The sequence below is a fragment of the Festucalex cinctus genome, chromosome 8, assembly GCF_051991245.1.
Source record: "Festucalex cinctus isolate MCC-2025b chromosome 8, RoL_Fcin_1.0, whole genome shotgun sequence".
Lineage (NCBI taxonomy): Eukaryota > Metazoa > Chordata > Actinopteri > Syngnathiformes > Syngnathidae > Festucalex > Festucalex cinctus.
This window is the reverse complement of record NC_135418.1, coordinates 456,063-469,345: the sequence shown is the minus strand read 5'-3', so window position 1 is coordinate 469,345 and position 13,283 is coordinate 456,063. Positions and strand designations below refer to the sequence as shown.

Here is a 13,283-nt window from a genome sequence, read left to right as displayed (position 1 = left end):
CAAAGTTCATCCGATATTTCACGTTTCACTGATCAAGCCAGTTGCCGCTTGTCCACTGAGCGGGCCAATGTTGCATCCTACTCCTCTTCCTCTGATGGTGAGCCAGTGGTTACAGTCAGGGAGATTCTTCATTCTAGGCGGAGAGGGCGGTGTGCACAGTATTTGGTAGACTGGGAAGGCTATGGGCCTGAGGAATGCCAATGGTTTCCCCACTCCTGGATTCTTGATCCGTCAATGCGTGACTTGCACACCCTCCACCCCTCGAAGCCAGGTGGTCCGCCAAGGGGCGTCCGTTGAGTACTGTCATGTTTGTGCCCTCAGACTGTGTCCTTTTGTGTTGCAATTGCCTGATGTAATCAGCAGCCTAAGAGGCAATCACACCTTATAAAATGGGCAGTGCAAGACACATTCTTTTTGTCGGACGATTCATCTGCATGCCTTCATAGCTCAGTGATAGTTTGCTTCCTTGCTCCATGTCGCTTGATCAACGATTCTTTATCGCCATTTTTGGTATAGTTTCCGCTGCTTAGTTTTGTTTAGTTTAGTTTAGTTTATTCATTTTTTCCTTTCGGACACATTACAGCTTACATCAATCACATCACATCATTTGCAACATTGACATCCGAAAGAAGGGCTGACGGGTAGAAGCCGAAGCTTATTTGAGACCCGTCCCCATTGACCCATTACTATAACGCATCAGTCATATCCATTATTTGGAATAGTCATTAATTTTTATCGTTATCCATTCCCATACTATCCCAGACACTGCTCACTCAGTTCATCTTGAATGTCCGTGTGTAGATTGTGGCTAGTCCCAGTCATTTTGGAACTGGTGAGTCGGTCCCCAGACACCACCAGCAGGGCCACCCCGCCAGGCGAGCAGCCAAGGCAAGCGCAATTCTTCTCTTTCACCAGTAGCGCCTTCGCTGACCTCGGATCAGCTTTCACACATGTTGTGCTTTCCAGGAGAGTAGATCGGCTTGCATTCTGCCCATTGCGATTCAAGCAATTTCAGCACAGGTAGCACCACTGGTTGCTAGCATGTTGTAGATCTGATGACTCCTGTGCGCTGCCCAGCCTAGCTCACCCAGCAGAGCGGTCCACACCAGCCGCATTCCAGGAACCAGACCACCAACCCCATTTTGCGTATTGACAGCATTTTCATCGTAGCCACAATACAGCCTTATCATGTAGCCTTGACTGTTGCAACAAATGTCCAAACGGAATTCAAGCCAGACAATATTTTGATTCAAACGGGAACAGCAATACATGTTATCAATGCAGGTGTATAAACAAGAGTTAGCCTTGGCAAAGTCAGCAACTAATCATATACAACTCCAGCTTTGGGTAATTAGTGATGTTGTTGTTGTGATATTGTGAATTACTGTTGTCTCTCAAGCGCTGCCAATTCCTCAGCTCCTTTACGATTCGTGTTTTTAGTTGACCAGAGTTATCTTTAGTTTGAATAAAAATTCGGCAGTCTTTTGTCCACGTGCTTTCGATAAGTCCATTCTTTCTCATTTGTCGTGCCTTTTTGGCGATATCAGCATTTCGTTTGGTGAGGTTTTCGTTGATGTAGACATGTTTCCCACGAAGCTTGTGACGGTCTCTCAGAAGAGCAATCTTTTTCTTTCTGTCAACAAACCTGATCAGAACTGCCGGTGGTCGTGTCCCTCCAGTTGGAAGCGAAAAGCACATCTGAATGTGCGCAGGATCAAGAGTTAATCCCAAATCTCTGAGTTGAAGTGTCACTTGCTGTTCCACAGTCTCGTTCCCTGAAGATTGGTCAGAATCTTCCGTGCTCGTGCTAGCAGCAGCTCTCGAAGGGCCACGGCGCGGCTTGATCTCGATACCTGTGACTATCACATCGTTGATACGAAGATTTTGTTCCAAACCATCCACTTTTTGTTCCAAGGCAACAATGCGTCGATCTTTTTCCTGTGTCTCTGTCTTCAATTGCTGTATTTCCTGAAGAAGTGGCTCAATGCTCTTCTTCATTTCAAGTAATTCGGCAACCATTGCATTGAGTTTTTTAAGAGAAGATTTTATCTCCTCATTCTCGTCAGTTCTTTTTCCGCCAGGCATTCTGCAACAATGTAGTTAAAAATCCCAAAGCAAAAATCAACAAGTAGTTAGATTCACGAGCGAGTGCAGGAGCAAGTACAGATGCGTCCTTCCTCAACAGATGCGTCCTTGAATTCGTCTAGTCGTGAGTACGTTTCTTGCAAGCCATTTAGTTCTTGACTTACTTGGCACTCCATGTTTAGCTTTTGGCTCTGACTGTCATGGGACGTGAGAATACTGGGGACCAAGGCTTGACTGGGCAAGGGGAAGAGGGTTAACATAACTGGACTAAACGTGGACAGAATGGGCATGACGTGGACAGACTTGGCAGGACTGACTTAGCAGAACGTGGACAGACTGAGCATGACGTGGACAGACTTGGCAGGACTGACTTGGCAGAACGTGGACAGACTTGGCAGAACTTGGATAGACCTGGCAGAATGTAGACAGACTTGGCTGGACAGACTTGTAAGCACAGACTTGGCTTGGAGGTGAGAGTGACACTTGGCTTGGAGGTGAGACAGAGACACTTGGCTTGGACGTGTGAGGGGAACATTTGGCGTGGACGGGAGAGAGGAACACTTGGCGTGGACGGGAGAGAGGAACACTTGGCGTGAACGGGAGAGAGGAACACTTGGTGTGGGCGAGAGAACACTTGGCCTGGATGAGAGAAACTTGACCTGACGTTGAGAAACTTGACCAGACGTTGAGAAACTTGGAGTAGATGTAGAGAAACTTGGACTAGACGTAGAGAAACTTGATTAGACCTAGATGCTACTAACATAGCTTGCACACGTCAACTAGAACAAAGACAAGACAATGCTACCTCGACTCGTGGACAATTATTTTTATTATTATTTATTATTCCTACGATTCACGCCTTACCCACAATTCCCGATTTTGTACCCGATTTTTCCCCATTATTCTTACTGGGAGATTCTACATTTCACATTTAATTCCACATTTTTCACCCTATTCACATCATTCCAGCTTCAATTTATTCCAGCAATTCATGCCATGAGCTATTCCAGCTTTTCAGGTTCAAAATTGACACCTTACCCACAATTCCAGATTACATACCCGATTATTTCCAACATTCTACATTTTCACTTTACGGTACTTCCACATTATTCATCCGATTCACATCATTCCAGCTTCAATATATTCCAGCAATTCATGCCATGAGCTATTCCAGCTTTTCAGTTCCAAAATTCATGCGTTACCCACAATTCCGGATTTCGTACCCGATTATTTCCCACATTCTACATTTTCCATTTGCTACATTAGCATGCTATTGCTAATATTAACTTAGCATGCTAATGCTAGCTTAGTATACTAATACAAATGTGACCTGATTTCAACAGAGTTGACTATTACTACATTGCTTATTAAGTTTGCCACTCCTTACACCATTGCTACTCGATTTTACCCTCCTTACTTCATTGCTTACTTAATTCTTCTAACTTTACTCCATTGCTTACCCGATTACTTGCTACTTCCTCCATTTCTTACTTGATTTCTTCCCTGTTTTCTTGTTTCTTGCTGATTTATTTTTACTTCTGTGCCATTTTTCTTCCTTCAACTGCTTCTAGATTTCTGGATGAATTCAAACCATTCCAACTTCAGTATGTTCAGCTCATTCCATGTCATTAGTATCATTCAACATCATTCAATATCATTCAATATCATTCAACATCATTCCACATTATTCCAAATCATTCCACAGGTATTCATTCAGCTTTCCAGCCTTCACACGCCATTTCCCCAGAAATGGCATTTCTAGTTATTATCATTATTATTAAATGTGACAAAAATGGTAAAGAAAACTTACCTGACAAATTAACCCAGTACCAACAAAGCTCCCATGCATCGGCCTCTTTGTTGACATCACGGAAATCATTGCAAAGTATCGTACAAAGTGTTTGTTTTTTTTGTTTTTTTTAACAAAATGATAGTAGGACATCTGCTAAAATCATCCATTTTGCTGGATAGCCGACTGTGCCATCGCTGGCCTCCACGTGCACCTCTACGTGTGAGAGCGCAAAATTTCACATGCACGAATGTCGTGTGTCACCAGGGAGAGGGGGGAAGGCAATTGTCGCCTTGTCGCCCTGCTTCCATAGGAAATGAATTGAGAGCAAGTGATGTCGGCTCCGGTGTGTGGTGCCCATTAAGCTTGACAGAAGCAAAACACCAAAAAAAAGAAATTTAGAATTGAATTGAGGATGACCCCTGAATTGTAATTCTTTTTTTTTTGTATTTGAATTGATTTGGCAAACAGGAAGCAAAACTGAATTTCAAATTTGAATTACAGCAAGGAGCACTAAAATTCAAAGAAATTTTTTATGCAAAATTGTGACATTAAAAAAAAAAGAGCATTGCCTATGAAAAATGAAACTTAAAGATGAAAAATGATCGCGATGGTCCTCCTCAAGCGAGTCACCCCAACACCCCACCCCAAAATGTGCATAGAGTATACTGACTTGTAAATACAATAGTGTTGTGTTCCTTATTTATTACTTTGGGTGGGGGTGGGACAAAACAAAACAAGCACCAAAAAAAACTGTTAAACCATCATAACATTTTCATTTTCTTTATGTGACCAAAAGCATTTGAGGTATAGTTATTTATTAATAAAGCACTTAATCACAGGCCACACCAAATGGCAAATTATATTTTAATTGACATCAAATTATTAAATCAAACTTCCCACTTTGGTAATATGACCTCATTTTAGCAAGAAAATAAGGAGCAACAATAAAGTAACCAAACTTTGGCTGATGCCTCAGAAGATGAATTGTAGGCTTAATGTGATATTCAAAGTTGAAGCTGCATGATTTCATCTGTTGAGAGGTCAAACTTCCTCAAGGTTTACAGGGTTCAAATCTCGGATTATGGCCTTATTTGCGATTAGAATTGACATTCCACTGATAATTTAACAGTTCAGGAAAATTTTAGTTTAATATTTTTCTCCTAAGGTACTGGTTGCTATGGACATTTGAAAGATGCAGGTACCAAAACTCAAATCCGTGATCCTATCCGAACCGTGACTTTTGTAATCCGTTGCACCACTACTGATGAGAATGAGTTTCTCTGAATTGCATTGAAATTCAAGTCCACTTCATCTCCTCTTTTTTTCTGTCTTTTCCTTTTTAGCTCAAATACAATGAAAGCTCAGACTGCTGGAAGTATTTTTGGGACAATGCAAAACCTAAAAGAGGACAAACCGAAGCCAGTCAGAGATGAGTATGAATATGTCTCGGATGAGGGAGAACTGAAGATTGACGAATTCCCAATTCGACGGAAAAAATACACCATAAAGAGAGACCTTTCCTGTAAGTAATATGTTTTGAGTCTTCCGGTGGTAGTTGACGAACTGAATAGTTGATCACTTATTTGTAAATAACAGTTTATCCAGGTTAACCTCTAGTTTATTTCTGTTCAATTTGATGAGTTGCAAGTTAAGATGCTGCTAGTGCAGTAATCAATTTGGTCTATGAAAAATTACATTTTTTAAGGGTCATGGGTCGGTACCATTTCGGTATAAAAGGAAAAATAACAAAAAGTCCAAAAACATGAATTCTTTGTTTCTTTTCAGCGGCCAACAATTTGTCCAAAATAGTCACTTAGAACTTGTTAGAACTCGGAGATTAATTTAAATTACTCAAGCTTTACTTTCTGATTTTTCCACTCAAAGAAAAGAAAAGTTAAAAAAAAGTTCATCTTCATTGTCAGCTGGATCCGTCGGGATGGTACAAAGCACGTCCAAGTAGCCAGTGCCTAATGGTCCGTCAATGAGATACAGCGGAGAAGCAACACATCTACTGTATATCCCTTCCACCACACGAAATGCTTACATTGCACACAGTGCAAGTCACACCGCCTCCGCTTTCCACATTAAAGATGATAACTTTCATCTCTACTTTCAAAGACCTCTGCGCCATTTCCTTGTTTAGCCCCGCCGCTCAATGGCATTATTAATGTCACTGTAGTAAAGTGACGCCATGCCGCATGCACTGTGTGGAAAAATGAAGTGTCACTCTGTGGCACCGCCCAACTCTAGATTTAATAAAAAGTTATAAAAAATAACCTCATATATTTATCCGAGTCCTGATCGGGAGACAACGTCCGATTCAGATCGAGTCAGCAACCACGAGCCCAATTTCCGATCACGTGATCGGATCAGGACATCCCTAATCTCGAGAGCCTCGCGATGGTGGTCACGCTCAAAACGGATATCTCGTGCTGGTCACCAGTCTCTTAAGGGCAAAAACATCCATCCATTCATCCAAAAGCAATGAATTGGTTAGCATTAGCGCTAGCTCGTAGTCCTGAACAATACTGTGCCTCACTAAAATTAAATAGAGTTGTGTGTCTATGAATTGTTGATCCGTGTGTAACCAAGTCTTTTTTCAAAAGCTGCTCTTCTTCGTCCACACCCTAGTGGGTGTGTGTGTGTGTGTGTGTGTGTGTGCGCGCTTGTGAGTGCTGACTCAAAACTACTTGACAGAAGAGGTAAGAAGCAGTGCACATGAAAGTTACTTACATATTTAAACAAATGCGTATCCAAATGTCCATTTATCGAGTTTGGAAAAATAAATCTAAAATCTCGTCCATTTTGGTGTCATCGATCGCTATGACGGAAATGTTTTTTCTTCTTCATGGTTTGTTTTACTGTTGGTTGGCAAATAGATTTAGGCAAGGCAAGTTTATTTGTATAGCACATTTCATACACAAGGCAACTGAATGTGCTTTACACAAGGAAAGGCAACACATAAGCATCAACAAACAGTAGTTAACATTCAGAGAAAGAATAATAAAAATAGGGTACAAAATTTACTAGAAAGTACATACAATGACAATATTAAACATTATTCAGCAAACTTTAAAAAATTTAGCGTAAGGAAGTTTAAAATAAAAAAACAAACAAACTTAAAGCTGTTTAAAAGTCCCTAATCAAAAGGTATGAGAAAAAAAGCAAAGTTTTTAACCTTAGGCACATTACTGGCAAGTGATTGGGAGTGCGAATACGGAAATGAACTTGCATATTCGTTATTGAGTGTATGTACCAAACCGTGACATCCAAACCGAGACGGTTCCGGATAAATGCATAAACATTTACATCCCTAGTGATGACAGTTTCATTAAATGTCACCATCAATCCACCGACCGCTTGGATATGATTGTGACTAAACAAGCATTAATGAAAAAAAAAAAAATCTGTTTTTATTAATTAATTCTGATTATTGTTTTGCAGTTTTGTCAGAAATCAGAGAACCTATTCAGCCAACCAAAAAAACAAAGACAAAGCCCTTGGTGTCAAAGGTATGTAAGTATATGCGATTGGATGCTCTCAGTTTAAATTGTCTTCAAGATCTGGAAATCTGTTACCATGTTGCACAGTAATTAAGAAAATAGATGGTGTAAACAGGAAAAAAGATTAGATAACAAAGTTAACATTTTCAAACTTGGGCGAATAGGCAAATGTGTACATTCAGTGTGTGGCCCTGCCTCATCCACGCTATCCCTTAAGCATTCGACCGCATGATCTACATTGTGTATGGAAACCCTGCATTTGGTCTGAATAGAGCATTACAAACAAACTGAACAGTCTAAAATTGGAAAGGTTTGAATTGTAGTGGGGGAAAAAAAAAATATTTGGACATTTAAAAAAAAAAAAAAAAGCATTAGGACGATGAACAGTTTAAATCTGAAACTAAAGATGTAACGATTGTTAGGTATGTGTGTAGGTGTGCGTGTCGGATGCCACAGAGCAGACAACCATCAGGTAAGAAAGAGTCAAAAGGTTTAATAACACAAAGCGCAAGGACAAATACAAGGTGTACAAAGAGTGTCAAAATAAAATACAACACTAGGCAAACAGAAAGCGCATGGACCAAGCCATGGAATAACACGCAAAGTAACAAAACAGACCAAAAGTACAACTAAAAAAAATCTATAGCCAAGACACTAATAACTAGTGATGGGACGAAATGAGCCGAGGCTCCGAAGCTTGTGTCGAGTAATGGGAGGGGCGTTTCCACAAAGCTTGTATCGAGGCGCGCGTCATTTCGGCAAAACCCGGAAATGATGACGTGTGAAGCCTTGCCGGCCTGCTGACTCGATGTAACACTTCGGGAATGGTCCGACATTTGGCGTGCATTGCAAACGCAGTACAGAATGAAAAATCCATTAGTTGTACTGGCCTGGGAGACACAAAAATGCCTACCCAAATTTATATAAACTAGCACTCGCATTTCTCTGCACTCCAGCTTCATCTGTGCCTTGTGGTAGAATATTTTCTAAAGCTGGTGAAATATTGTCCAAAAAAAGAAACCGTTTAAAGTCAGCCACTGTGGGAAAGCTATTATTTCTAAATGATAAATGAATAACAAATTATCCTTAGCACTTGTTGTCTTTTGTTCATTCATCTATTTATAAGCAATGCCTATACTCCTCTTTCACATCTTTGGGTGCTGGTACTGAAAAAAAAAAAAAAAAAAAAAATGAATTATCAGCAAACATCACCTAAAATCATCACAAAAAGTATGCCATGTCAGTCTACTTGGCACTAAACACAACTCCTCGTCCAATCAAATGACACCTTAAAGTCAGTGTTGCAAATAAAAAAAAAAAAAAGAAAGAGATGAGCGATTGTGATGCTTCTGCCACGAGCGCACGACAGTTTTCTTGAGCATCTGCTTTGAGCGTAACATCACTACCATTTACCACAACAGGGCACGTTTTACAATTTTGATAAGAGCAAAAGGCTGTTGTCATGAGATTTATGTTTTAACTTAAAACATTGCATTTAAATAAAAATAAATAAATAAAAGGGGGGGGGGGGGCTGCCTGGGATCGTAAGCATGACCTCATGGCTCGTACATCAGCGCCTGTATCCACTGGACCACGGAGAGAGTATGTGAAGCCTTGCTCCTATGTTGGAGTAATCAGGGGATGGGGTTTGCTATCCACGTTTTATTTACAGAACTGATGGATAAAATATGGATTAATTTTGAAAAAAAGGTTGTCAAATGACATTTAATGAAATAGATGTTAAGTTGTTGTATTATTGCAATTCTGAAGAAAAAAAAAAAAAAAAAAAAAAAAGGTTGCTCCACCCAAGGTTCGGTCCGACGCATGGGTTGGCCTGGGTGACACAAGGTAGATGCACTTACCACTCAACTATCGTGGACATGGAGGTGGCTGTGACAATGTAAATGCTTTAGCACTGAGCTGAGCGTCTAACAAGTACGATAAGAGCAAATGGCTCTTGTCAAGAGATTTTAGTTTTAACTTCCGGTTTAATCCTATGAGATGAATATTTTACGTTCTTTGCACGGTGAGAAGTACCTGAACACTCAAGGGAGAATTTTAGAAGTACCGGAGCTCTGTACCGGTGTGTTCTGGCTCACTTAAAACACTAAAATAAAATAATAAACTAAAATAATAACTAGAGCTGCGAGCAGCTATAAAGGGCCCTCGCAACCCGGGCCACGTTGGGGTACTTGCACGTCGGGGTCCTGGCACGTTGGGGTACTGTCAAATAGGACAAGGACCATCCAAAATGTTTTTGACAAGCCTTGTGTGTGCAAAGTTTAATCAAAACGCAAAATATGGTGCGCAATTCCCAAAATAAATTCAAAATGGCGGACTTCCTTTTAGGTTTAGCATACGGCTACAGAATACTTTTTGTAGGTCTTAAGCTAATAGGTATGCCTCCCAGTTTTCACAAATCTAGGTCAAGTCATCTTTAGTTGTGTATCGCTTGAATCATACAATTGGAAATGCTCCATAAAAATGCATAGAGGGCGCTATTGAGCACAACGTTGGGTTACTTGCACGTCAGGGTACTGGCACGTTGGGGTACTGTTACATGGAACAAGGACCATTTAAAATGTTAGTTTTTTCCATGCCTTGTCTGTGCAAAGTTTAATGAAAAAGGCCAAAAATGATGTAGAATTCCCAAAATAAAATCAAAATAGCGGACTTCCTCTTTGGTTTGGCAAATGGCTACATAATACTTTTTTGTAGGTCTAGCATAATCATACAATCGGAAATGCTTCATAAAAATGTCTAGAGGGCGCTATTTATTGCAAATTGCACAATAAATCTCTGAAAATTCATGTTCATGACAAGTCTGATGTGTTTGCAAAGTTTCATGAGTTTTCATGTGTATAAAAAAAAAAAAAAGCAGCACTTGACAACTGTTACATGGAACAAGGACCATTTAAAATGTTAGTTTTTTCCATGCCTTGTCTGTGCAAAGTTTAATGAAAAAGGCCAAAAATGATGTATAATTCCCAAAATAAAATCAAAATAGCGGACTTCCTCTTTGGTTTGGCAAATGGCTACATAATACTTTTTTGTAGGTCTAGCATAATCATACAATCGGAAATGCTTCATAAAAATGTCTAGAGGGCGCTATTTATTGCAAATTGCACAATAAATCTCTGAAAATTCATGTTCATGACAAGTCTGATGTGTTTGCAAAGTTTCATGAGTTTTCATGTGTATAAAAAAAAAAAAAGCAGCACTTGACAACTGTTACATGGAACAAGGACCATTTAAAATGTTAGTTTTTCCCATGCCTTGTCTGTGCAAAGTTTAATGAAAAAGGCCAAAAATGATGTATAATTCCCAAAATAAAATCAAAATAGCGGACTTCCTCTTTGGTTTGGCAAATGGCTACATAATACTTTTTTGTAGGTCTAGCATAATCATACAATCGGAAATGCTTCATAAAAATGTCTAGAGGGCGCTATTTATTGCAAATTGCACAATAAATCTCTGAAAATTCATGTTCATGACAAGTCTGATGTGTTTGCAAAGTTTCATGAGTTTTCATGTGTATATAAAAAAAAAAGCAGCACTCGACAAACAATGCATTGCTATGGCAACAGCGTGTTACAAAATAAAACACTTTCGATTACTTTGCATCTTAAACATCTTAAGATGAAACACACCAAGTTTGAAGACAGTCGGATAAATTTTGTAGGAGGGGTTCGTTAAAATATGACCCCTGAAAAAGGCCACAAAAAATGGCAACAAATCCCATCATAAATCAAAATGGCAGACTTCCTGTTTGGTTTAGCACATGGTTCCAAGAGACTTTTTTGTACATCATGGGCTCTTATGTATGCCTGCAAATTATCATAGCGCTAGGTGAAACGTACAACCGGGAATGCTTCGTTAAAGAGGAGTTTTTTAGCTCAAAATGTGATGCCCGGCCCCTCGGGGACTTCCTGTTGGGTTTAGCACATGGCACCAAGAGACTTTTTTGTACATCCTGGGCTGTTACATATGTCTACAATTTTTCGTCGCTCTAGCTGCTTCGTACAACTGGGAATGCTTCATTAAGAAGGAATTTTTTCCTTTGCAAAAAGTGCATGCCACGACAACAGCGTGTGACGAAATAAAAAACTTTCAATAACTTTTCATTTTCAACATCTTTAGATGAATCACACCAAGTTTGAAGATGATCGGATAAACTCTGTAGGAGGTTTGTTAAAATATGACCCCTATGAAATGGCCAAAAAAAATGGCAACACATTCCAAAGTAAATCAAAATGGCGGACGTCCTGTTAGGTTTAGCATATGGTTCAAAAAGAGTTTTTTGTACCTCGAGGGCTGTTATATACCTCTACAAATGTTGGTAACTCTATGTGAAACGTACAGCCGGGTATGCTTTGTTAAAGAGGAGTTTTTTAGCTCAAAATGTGCTGCCCGGCCCCTGGGGGACTTCCTGTTGGGTTTAGCACAGGGCACCAAGAGACTTTTTTGTACATCTTGGGCTGTTACATATGTCTACAAATTTTCGTAGCTCTAGCTGCTTCGTACAAATGGGAATGCTTCTTTAAGGATGTTTTTTTTCCTTTAAAAACAGTGCATGCCATGACAACAGCGTGCGACGAAATACAAAGCTTTCAATAACTTTTCATCTTCAACATCTTAGGATGAATCACACCAAGTTTGAAGATGATCGGATAAACACTGTAGGAGGAGTTCGTTAAAATAAGACCCCAATGAAATGGCCAAAAAAATGGCAACACGTTCCAAAATAAATCAAAATGGTGGACTTCCTGTTAGGTTTAGCATATGGTTCAAAAAGAGTTTTTTGTAGGTCATAGCCTGTTACATATGTGTACCAATTTTCGTAGCTCTAGATTAAACGTACAACCGGCAATGCTTCGTGACGTAAAAATTTTTAAACTCTAAATTTGATGCGCCGCCGCCGTCATATAGTATATCAAAAACTTTTCATTTTTCACAATGATGTTGTCCCAGGTGTTGAGATGGTACATCCCAAGTTTTTAGTCAATCGGGTTAACCGTGTAGGAGAAGCGGGCAAAAGTATGACCCCTGTAAATGTGCAAAAATTGGCAAAAATTGGACATTTAAATACTCATACCTCACTTTCTGTCTATTTTAGGGTACACACTTCAAAGAGGTTTTTGTTCATTGGGATGTGCTACAGGTGCCACATAATTTTCATAGCCGTCGGACAATCGTAGCGGGACAGGGATCCGTTTAACCTATGTAAGGAGCCATTTTTCTGTTATCATGTATGGCGACTTTAAAATATCAAATTTTTCACCAGGCCTGATGTGCGTGTAAAGTTTGGTGAGTTTTCGGTCACGTTTAGTGTCTCAAAAATGTGATCGTTTGCGGAGAATAATAATAATAATAATAATAATAATAATAATAATAAGAAGAAGAATTCCTACAAAAACAATAGGGCCTCGCAGCGGCACCGCCGCCGCCGCTGCTCGGGCCCTAATAAAAAAGAAAACACCCACTAACTCTGGCCAGCAGATGGCAGCATTGTATCTCTTTTCAATGGGATCTGGTGGCATCGGAACATCGTATTCTGACACTTATTGTCGCTAGCGCTCAACACTTGCCGAGTGTCTGCTTCAAGTGTAACATTACAAGTATTTACCACTTCACCAGGACACGTTTTACAATTTTTGACAAGAGAAAATGGCTGTTGTCAAGAGATTTCTGTTTTAACTGAAAAAAATAAAATAAAAAACTGAAGGCACCTCACTGCTATCGTACCGATGCCCTCATGGTTCATATCTCAGCATTCTATCAACTGAACCACGGAGGAAGGATATAGAGCTTGGCTCCAATTTTGTAGTAATAAGGTGATTCACGGAGGGCTTTTTTATTTTTTATTTTTTTTAAATTTTTTGTATTATTTTTTTATGTTTTAT

The 13,283-nt window shown here is 39.7% G+C and overlaps 1 protein-coding gene across 13 annotated transcripts in view; it reads left to right on the top strand.

Annotated features, from left to right (window-relative positions):
- The window catches only part of phf2 (PHD finger protein 2), a 628,982-nt gene that overhangs the window by 301,125 nt on the left and 314,574 nt on the right, over nt 1–13,283 (top strand). For all 13 annotated transcript variants that reach the window (XR_013284755.1, XM_077530649.1, XM_077530645.1 and 10 more), the window contains 2 exons: nt 5,221–5,399; nt 7,322–7,389. Coding sequence is in view for 12 of the 13 variants with exons in the window: in XM_077530649.1 (XP_077386775.1) it covers nt 5,221–5,399; nt 7,322–7,389 (247 nt within the window). In the remaining variant the exon portion in view is untranslated. The remainder of the gene's footprint in view (nt 1–5,220; nt 5,400–7,321; nt 7,390–13,283) is intronic.